General features: G+C 47.2%; 1 protein-coding gene across 1 annotated transcript; it reads right to left on the bottom strand.

Moving 5' to 3' along the window:
• Positions 1–1793: 1793 nt before the first annotated feature.
• Positions 1794–6142, bottom strand: mafaa (MAF bZIP transcription factor Aa). The gene is made up of 2 exons (XM_080771341.1): positions 5358–6142; positions 1794–5245 (listed from the first exon to the last, which is right to left on the bottom strand). Exon 2 carries the CDS (start codon positions 5096–5098, stop codon positions 4166–4168), a length of 933 nt encoding a protein of 310 aa, XP_080627467.1. The 5' UTR covers positions 5099–5245; positions 5358–6142; the 3' UTR covers positions 1794–4165.
• Between the last annotated feature and the right edge of the window lie 3848 nt (positions 6143–9990).

Raw genomic sequence — 9990 nt, 5'->3', positions numbered from 1 at the left:
TGGTCTCCAGTTCAAATAGGATTATTTTGGGGGGCTGCGGGCTGAAAGATTGAGAACCACTGAACTACATGGTCAACTATAGGCAGACACATTGTCACACACATGCACTATGTATGTACTATGTGTGTGCATGACGCTATCAAGTTGCATTCCATGTACAGTCAGACAGGCACACACATGAGCCCGATTTATACTTACTCATAAATTAAGCGATATTCTGTGATGTGTTTTATGTCACCCACCCGCTGGGCATGGAAGTGGAAGGATGTCCCATCAGCCCCAACATGAGCTGACATCTGTCTCAACCATCACTGCTCTTATACATGAGAGGAGAGACCACTTAATGTGTCTCTGAGTGACCGAGTACACATACCACAGCAAACAGAGGGGCTCACACACACACACACACACACACACACACACACACGTTCTTTTTATTTTAGTGTGTGTGTGTGTGTGTGTGTGTGTGTGTGTGTGTGTGTGTGTGTGTGTGTGTGTGTGTGTGTGTGTGTGTGTGTGTGTGTGTGTGTGTGTGTGAGAGAGAGAGAGAGAGAGTATTTCCTACCTTGTCGTCTTTGAGGGTGGCAGGCAGACACGGACTCTCTCCACTCCAGTCCACGGTGCAGAGCCTGGTTCTCAGCCGTATAAAAAACCCCACATGCTCCTCAGAGAACCATCCATCCATCGGCGGCTTGACGTGCCGAGTGTTGCTGCAGATGGAGGCCCGCTGACTGACGGCTGCATGCGGGGCCAGATGATGAGGAAGAGAGGGGAGAGAGAGAGGCTCGGGGGAGTCGGGGCCCACCATGGCATGCATGCATGATGCAGCGGCACTTTGCACGGGGAGACAAATTGGTCCACTGATGTTACCAGATACCAGAACAACCTCCGCAGCCTCCCCGTTCCCGCTCCATCCTCCAGCCTATATCGGACAGCCGCCTGCCGCCATTTAGACTAATGTAGCCATTATAACACACATCCAAACAAACAGCCTTCTTCCGTCGTCACCTCTTTGATCAAAGACATTAGCAGAGACAGTCAAGACAGCTGTCTGCATAGGAAATATCAGAAGGATATGAAATCCCACAAGGGGTTTCAGTTAAATAAGCGAAATTACAAAACAATATAAAACCCCTTTTCCCCACCGTGTTTCATAACCAATACATAATTATTTAACAGATTATAATAACGTATAAAGACTATATGTTTCACATGAAAATTTTCCGAATTTCTGATGCTGCCAATTAGTGCATTCGCTGGCTTCTTTTCGCAGTTAAGTAAGCCTGGGACCGAGGCTAATTCGCAGGTGGAATTAATCACAATTAGGGCGATGCTCTGCATGCTTAAATCAAATAGCAAATACAATATTTGTGAAAGTGAAACAGATCGAATCCCAAATTAATTTTAGTTTAAATTAGCTTTGGAGAGGAATATACACTTAATCAAACTCCTTCATCTTGATTTTTCATACGGCCTTATAGGACAGACTAATTGCGGGTATTTTGCGGGTTAGGCTAGCGAAAGCAAATTAATTATTTTTGATTAGGGCTTCAACGTAATAAGTAGCCTATAATTACAATAGTGTAACATCTTTAAGGCAAGAGAATATTCAACTGCTTAGGGGGAAATAAATCGATAGAAATGTTAAATATATTGTCAATCACTAGATATTTATTGCTGATTGAAACGTATTAGTCTAATCGTAAATTAGGCTCTATAGACCAGGTGTGCTGCCATGATAATTCACCGTTCATAAACGAATTGACGGGAACAGAAGGATATATTTTGGACAGAACTTTTTATTAAACATTATGAAAACAAGATTCTCAACAACATTCCATTTTAAACATTTGTATGTTTTCACTTTGTTGACAGGTTCGAACATCGTTGACACGGCATAGGACATGTTCCTCGAATAAATATAGAAATTATATGTACAGATATACATAAACAGCACTGTGCAGAAGTCCCCTCGCCATCACGCCAAGTCTTTGTATTTATACCGTGAGAATTAAGAAATGCCTGCATTTTAGAATTAATCCGAAACAAAAATAATAAAATTGATAAGGAAATGAATGTTAGCCGGTATATAATGTTGTTGAATAGCACCGAAGTTAATGGCTTGATTGACAGATGATTGGCAAGGTCAACGTTTAAATTCACTAGTCTTCAAATAGGCCTAATTTGGGATTATATATAGGCTATATATATATTTTAACATTTTATTAAAATATTAGGAGTCTAAGGCTCTGAAATTAATATGATCAATTGAAATTAATGTAGGTATAGCCCACAGCATGACCAGGTTAAATTGAAAACGAATTCCCTCATTTGATGACCTATAATTTTAAACCAACGTGTCTTCTAAATAATGTCAGTATATTCCATTCCTGCACAGGTCGCCGTCCAACAACAGGTAGCTAATTAAATAGGCATGTATGAGCATCACACACTTCTGCACAATATTGCACATATATCTAGGCTGCAGCGGATAACACACGAACCAGGGTTGGGGGTTTTTCTCGTCAGAAATATGCATTATTGGAGTTCTTCCAAGACATATATAAGCGCTATCAGAGACAGTCTCATTGTTAATGTTATCAATAACCAAGCATCCTCCTATCAGATAGAAGACCTATAAGACAGGCTCAGACATGGTTGGCTATTATAGGTAAAAAAAAAAAAAGGAAGAAAAACAATTATATCCAAGTTAGTTTTAAATGAGGTTGGTGCATAGAGATTTAGCAGCGAATGCAGTAGTTGTCCTATTTATTTAAGTCATGGATTTATACCTCATTAAATGTACAGATCAAAGCCAAAGGTCCTATCAGTACAAAACAAACAAACAAAAAATGTTCGCCCAATTTCGATCTCTTCTTAGTGCAGTTATAGGCTTACCTCTGACATTACACATGTTCAGTAAAAAGAGGATACCGTTAGACTATTTGCATGCTGTAACATACAAACATTGTATTAAGACGTTCTGATCAAGCAACAAAGGCGATTGTATTTTATTTTTTTCTTAAAAAGAGAAGATAAAATAACACAGTAACTGTTCTCTACACATATGTACAGGTGGAAATAAATAAAGTCTAAAATCTGGCTCAGTTAATCTCTTTTTGTCGTTTCTCTTTTTTTGTTTTGTTAAAACAATAGAAAAAATTGATTGAAAATAGCTGTAAGACGCATCCATTTTCTATGTATAGGCTAAATAGCAGATTGCTTTGTCGATTCGCGCTTGTCTGCAGTCCTCGTACCTCTGGTGGATATATGGTGGGGGGGGGGGGGGGTGCATACCCAGGCCTTACTGATAGCAGAGAGAGGAGATGGAGATTGAGGTGATGCATTTAAGAGAGAGAGAAGAGAACCATGGGCCATGCTTTCCAATGTCAGGGCTTTGAGGAGATGACAGGTTTTTGGGGCTGGGTACCAATGCATGTCCTGCATGCAGGGGTTGCTAACAGGGATGGGGGGGGGGGGGGGGGGGACTATAGGCTTCCTTCTCCGCGTCACAGGCAGAACCGTCTTTCCGCCCAAAACAGTCTGGTGAAAGAGGGTTTTTTCTGGAGCGGAGAGAGAGAGCTAGAGACAGAGAGAGAGAGGATGTGTGGGATATTGCTTCTCCCCCGTGTCTGCTCGTGAATTCCTTGTTTGTGCAGTCCAATCTGACAAAATAAAAATGCATTCATCTCCATTTTTTTTTAAGACAAAAAAAACAAAAACAAAAAAACCCTTTCTGATCAGATCGGCTAAGTTTTGTAAGACTTCGGTTTTCGACCAGTTTCCTTGTTCTGTTGAATCAGATAAATTGTTTTATTTATCTATATTTGACAAAGTAGCCTGCAGGCTAAGTGATCCCATGTCCAGATCAGAGGTCGTTGTGTAGGCTACAGATTCATCCAAACATCTTTAAGACTCACCATGCGCACAACGATTACCTATGTGCGCACACACTAATGCTTATTTTGTTTAGACCATGAAGCATCGTTTCAATTCTGAGTTTTTAAATATACAATATAGTCTTTTTTTGTCAAAGTAATAACTGTAAACAAAATGCAAACTGAGAAAATATAAATACTAGTTCAATCAAAGGGACATTTGAGGGGGCGGTGGGTGGGGGGGCTGGGTCGGGATAGATATCAGTCTTTGCTGTACAAACTCAGTCTCACATGAAGAAGTCCTGTGTGTTGGCCTGCTTCCCGTGGCCCGTGGCGGACGGATCCCCCCGGCCCCCCGCCGGCCCGCCGCCGCTGTAGGTCCGGCTGGCCAGCTTCTCGTACTTCTCCTTGTAAAGGTCCCGCTCCTTGGCGAGACGCGCCACGTCCTGCTTCAGCTGCTCCACCTGCGACTGCAGCGTGCACTTCTCACTCTCCAGCATGTGCCGCTGCTGCACGCGCTTGTAGCGGCAGGACTGCGCGTAGCCGCGGTTCTTTAGCGTGCGCCGCTTCTGCTTGAGGCGGATCACCTCCTCCTTGCTGAAGCCGCGCAGCTGCCGGTTGAGCTCCCGCACCGTCATGCTGACCAGCTGGTCGTCCGAGAAGCGGTCCTCCAGGCGGGCGTGGTGGCCGTGGTGGTGGTGGTGGTGGGCCTGGTGGTGGTGGGCCCCCGAGGCCGCGGACAGGTCCTCGCCCACGTACTGCTGCCCGCGGAAGCCCTCGTAGGCCTGGTGATGGTGATGGTGGTGGTGGGCGTTGCCGATGAGGGCCTCCACGGCGTCCTCGGGGGTCAGGTTGAGAGCCTCGGGGTTGATGTGGTGCTGATAGCTGGGGATCCAGTACAGGTCCTCGAGCTGTGGCTTCCCCGCAGCGTTCTGATTGTTGTTGCCGCCGCCGTTGTTATTGCCCACACCGTTGGACATGTTCTGGCCGGGCTGGCCGCCGGGGCTGGGCGCGCAGAAGCTCGGCGAGGAAGGCACGGAGGAGCAGGGCGTGCTGATGGGGGTGGAGGAGAGGGAGCCGGGCGGGAGACGGTGACAGTAGCGGTCGGCCTCCGGTGGCTCCTTCTTCACCTCGAACTTCATCAGGTCGAAGTCGTTGACGTACTCGATGGCCAAGGGGCTGTTGGGCAGCTCGGCGCTCATGGCGAGGTCGGTGGCCATGTCAGTCCATGCGACGACTCCCGCTCTCACAGCAGCCAAACCGACGGCGGGCAGTCGTCGGATTCAGATTGCGAAGGGGAACGATCGCCTGTAGCCTACGGTGTATATTTAGACACGCGCACACGCCCGGTGCGCTCAGCTGCGGGACTGGTGGTGGGAGGGCGGGAGGAGAAAACTTGTGTTAGGGCTGCTAGTCCTTAAAACAACTTCTATATATAGTGGCGTGAATTTACGTATGCATGTAAATGAACTTGTACACCTGCCAGTTTGCCTCCGTGCGCTCCTCTTGTTGACAACTTCTCCCAGGTCAAATGCACGCTTTAATACCACGGGCGGCCGGGCCGGCTGTAACTGGAGCCTGGTGAATTTGGAGCCACCAACCTGTCTTGTCCTCGCTTCACCTCTGCGTCGATTCGCCTCCAGTGATTTACTGTGCGCCTGGAGGTTGGTTGGTCAAAGGGAGATGAAAGATTCGCTGGCTTGCCTCTTCGCCCTCCCTCTTGTCGTCAGTGTTATTTTCCAGTGTCTCACTGTTTACAAGTCGCTCATATACAGTCCCAGGGAGCAGGCTGAAGTTACTGCAGCGCCAAGATCTGACTGCACGGCACCGGGGATTTAAAAACTTTCAACGCGACGAGCTGGAAACCACTGCATTGTTTACAGGCAACGCGTGCATGCGTAAAGATGTGCCAAACTGCCAAAGTCCCCGATTTTAAGCGTTGAATCCGAAATGGAATGGCATACAGTGCTCTGTTTTAAAAGTTCATATACATAAGGATGCAGATAAGTAAAATATACGTCCTTCCGCGGAGGGACCGGAGAGAATGGTCCCGTGTCCAGATCTGTGCGCAAGCAGCGGTGTCTACTCACGGGTCCGGTCGCGACGATCCGATCCCCCCTCCTCGCTCACCGGGGGCGCGTTGTTGACTTTGCGTGCCTGTGTGCAGTGCATAGGCTAACGTTTATATGGAGAGGTGATAAATTCCACGTAATAGTTTGTCTGCATGGGGGCCAGAGAGAAAACGTTGACTTTAAAGCTTTGCTGCGCGGCCACGCAGTGTCACTGAGGCGCTGGGAAAGGCAATGTGCACTTTATAAAGACGGCGTTTCTCACGACCCTCCCACCCAGAGGTGCGACGGGCCAATGGGGAGGAGATGGCAAGCGGCGCATTTGCATGTTGTCCAACACCGTGCAAATCCTGGGTGTTAATTTAACCCACAGTACAAATTGAACAGAGTGAACCCTTTACAGAGTTACATTAAAATCATTAGCGTTCGTTTAACTCCAAGAGCGTACAAATGGGACCGAAGGTCTTAGGTTCCAAGTTCCACACTCTTGGAGTTAAAGGAACACAGAGGGTTTGTCAGCAGAGCAGGGGGCTGCCTGCCTGCAGCACGGGGGACCAGAACAGAACAGAACAGGTGCATATCCACCCTCTAGTGACTGACTACATGCAATTGCAGGGACGGAGGAGGCAGCGTGCATACATGCATGCATGCAGGCTGGAACGCGCTGCAGACTGTGCAGAGAAACATGATCTCGATTGGGTACTTTCTCTGAGAAAATGTTTACTTGGTAAACTTCTATACGCCGCCGTTTCGAAAGCACGGCATGCAACTGCTTTGAAAAACTGCATGAGCCTCGGTCTGAACTCGCTTCGTCTGTATTGCATTTTATAGGCCAATTGATAGCTAATTAAAATACTCCAGTCATGTCACAAAAGCAAGCAACATATTTCAGGCTACACCGCTTTTAGGCAATATACATCATAAAAAATATAGTCTACAATATTGACAGATTTTAGCAGCTATACAGCCCCAAACTAATCGATTTCCCTCTGCTTTTAACGTCAAGTCCATTTGGTTATATCAAAGGGCTTTTCCTAATCGGCAAGTGAATTTGCTTTTATTGGCAATATGCGTTAAGAATGTGCTGCTTTTAGATAGATGGAGTTTAAGGCGGACTGACACCCGGACTGACAAGGCAAGGGCCTTTTCCAAATCCATCAGTGATTGATTGATTCGGGGCCACGCACCCCACTGCCAAAAATCAATCCGAATTTCCGCGGGTTAATTATGATTGGCTAGGATTTTCATTTCCAATTAACCACAAATTGTATCCAGACTCATCTCCGCAGATCGACATATAATTAAGCCCCGCACACCATGCGCCCCCTTCGTGGACACAGACGTCTTGGTCTGGAGGCATACGAGGTAAAGTGACCCACAGCGGAAAAGGCTGAGCAGGACATCACTGATAAGTGTCTTGGCCCTCTTGGGGGGAGTAGTGCTTTTGTACACACACAGTAAAATCCTCAGTGCTCATTTGACTCCAAGAAGTGTGCAAATGGAACCATATGGGCACGTATACTGGTCCATTTGGTTCAATTTGTACAGTCTTGTAGTAAAATTTTACAGTGCAGAGATTCTGCTGCTGCTGACCTGCGCTGCCCTCCCCCCGCCCCCCCAAGACACACGAGACCCAAGTGTGCCATCAACCTTACAAATTATATCTGTGATATATATCGGCGAAATGGGGCCCATCTTCATGAAAAGCAGGTGGCAGTAAGTTTAACTTGGTCAGACACGGACAGCAAGTGCTTATAACTTCCTGTCCGAGCTGTCAGTGAAATACGCGCCCTCCCTGGCTCAAATGTGCTGGCGAGGATGAAAAGGCGGATAGGAGATGAGCAGGATGGAAATCATATCAAGGTATTTGAAGTTTAGGTGCCTGCTAAGTCATTAACAGAGGTTTTTTATCAAATAAGCAGGAGCTAAAAGCCAAGCTAAGCAGTCTGCATTCAAATGCCACATAAGAAGATCTGCTGTGGTCCTTTCATTGTCAGTGAGAGGGGAGTGTCTCTGTGGCCGAGGGCTTGAGACATAAATTTTTGAAGTCAGGGTTTTCATTGTGCCTTTGCATATTGGGAGCTCGCTGCTGGTGCACTTCTACCGATTTAAGCAAAATGGACATCAGCAAATGAGAGGGGGGGTAGACGGTGGGCTTTGAGCCGGGGGCCCCCACGCCGTGGCCCCCCAGTCCAAACCAAAGCCCTCCTCTGATTCCAGGAGGTGTCTCAAAGGTTATCTGCGACCCGGTGGTTTTGTAACTGCCGTATAAGTCACTACTGTAATACTGCTGGAGGAATCAGCTTCAATTGTAAGGGGATATACGACAGGCCCACAGGCGCGCGTACATACGCACGCACGCACACGCGCCTTAAAAGGTAACAGCAAGGCTTACTCTGACAATTAGGAATTTGACCACATGCTGTTGAGGTTGTTTGTTGAAAAAGCAGCACGGATGTGGACTACAAGGAGGTGCATGTTAGTTCGTTGGGGAGGTTTTGGGATATTTAATCCTCCCTGAGAAAGTGTGATCTATACTGATGAAATAGAGATGTGCTTATAATTAGTTTGGTTTTCTTGTATTTAATAGGGGCAGAATAATGAAGACACAAACACACACGGACGCAGTGAGCGAGTGGACCTTCCTTTTTTGTCTCACCGTGTCTCTGTGAACAGATGATTTCTCTCCATGTCTTCTCCACTCCGTCTTGTGCGCTTTTACAAAAAATTGAAATATTGATCTTAATTAGAGTTTGCCGAGCTCAGCAGCTCGCGTTGAGCGTTTTAGACAAGAGGCAGCAGACATCTGTCTAAGGCACTTACGTCTTCAGCACAGGGGAGAGGGGGAGGGTGGTGAGGGTGAGGAAGAGGGGAAAAGTGAGGGGAAAAGAGAAGAGAAGAGTGATGGCTCCCTGTCTTCTACCTTTTCTGAGAAACATGTCGAGCCCTCCATCTCTCTCGCTGCTGTCAATAGACGTGCAGGACAGAATAGAGTGGAATAGTTGTGCCCTGTGCACATCGCGCGTGCACACACACACACACACACACACACACACACACAGGTCCAATACTTTCAATGTTGTTCTAGAGATCCTAATAGATTTTTCTACATTGTTGCCTTCGATGGACACAGTCCTCCCCACCCCCACCCCCACCCCCACACGGCCGTCTCTTGCATCTGCTGGGGGTCCTTATCTTGTTAACACGGTGGCAGGTCTGTGGGTGTGTATGTGAGCCTGCCATGTATTAATGTGTCGTGTTGCCATGAGCGCCGCAGGAGAAACAAGCTCCCCAAGGCCACGCGTGGCTCATTTGTCACCGTGACGACGCCTCGGTTAAATTGCATATTAATGGTCCAAATATCAGGGTCCCACACTCGCACACATGCATACTGAAAGACGCACACATGAACACACATGGTATTAATCGTTTTATTATCGGGGACTACACACTCCGACTGCGGGCAGGTAATGGATGAATTAAATGTCCCAGCATCCTCTCTGTGCCACTCTCCACTGCCACACATACACACTAATTACATGAATCACACAAGGAGGCAGAGAAGAGGGAGGGAGGTACAAATGCACATGCATAGAGGGAGACAAATCGAGCCTCAAAAGAGAGAGAAGCGGAGAAGAGCGAAAGAGGAATGCAGATAATGAGTGAACTATGCTGTCATCTAAATAGCTTTCAAGGGACAAGAGTGACAGTCCTTCCCTGTTGCTCTTGTCTGTGTGCACACGCTCACACCCAGCTGGGTGGTGACGGTGAGGTCATTGCACGCTCATGTGTCCCCCATCTCGGACCAGAACCAAAGGGGAACTGCTGGTCCTGTCACCACCTTGCAGACCTACAGTCCTGCTCCCATGGGGAGTCTCAGAAACATGCACAGATGCACAGTGATACCACCGTGCCCAAAACAGAAACACACATACTCCCTATAAACACGTTGGCACTATACGGTACCCGTCATAGCCCCTTGTTCAGAGGAGCCGAAAATACACACACACACACACACACAATATAAACACTGACAACTCTCA

The sequence above is a fragment of the Protomyctophum bolini genome (assembly GCF_963924005.1).
Source record: "Protomyctophum bolini genome assembly, chromosome: 8".
NCBI classification, from domain to species: Eukaryota; Metazoa; Chordata; class Actinopteri; order Myctophiformes; family Myctophidae; genus Protomyctophum; species Protomyctophum bolini.
Note: the sequence above shows the minus strand (reverse complement) of the source record. Positions and strands in the feature narration are given on the sequence as shown.

Coding starts and splice junctions, on each gene's coding strand:
- mafaa (XM_080771341.1), bottom strand. CDS start 5,098: ATGGCCACCGACCTCGCCATGAGCGCCGAGCTGCCCAACAGCCCCTTG.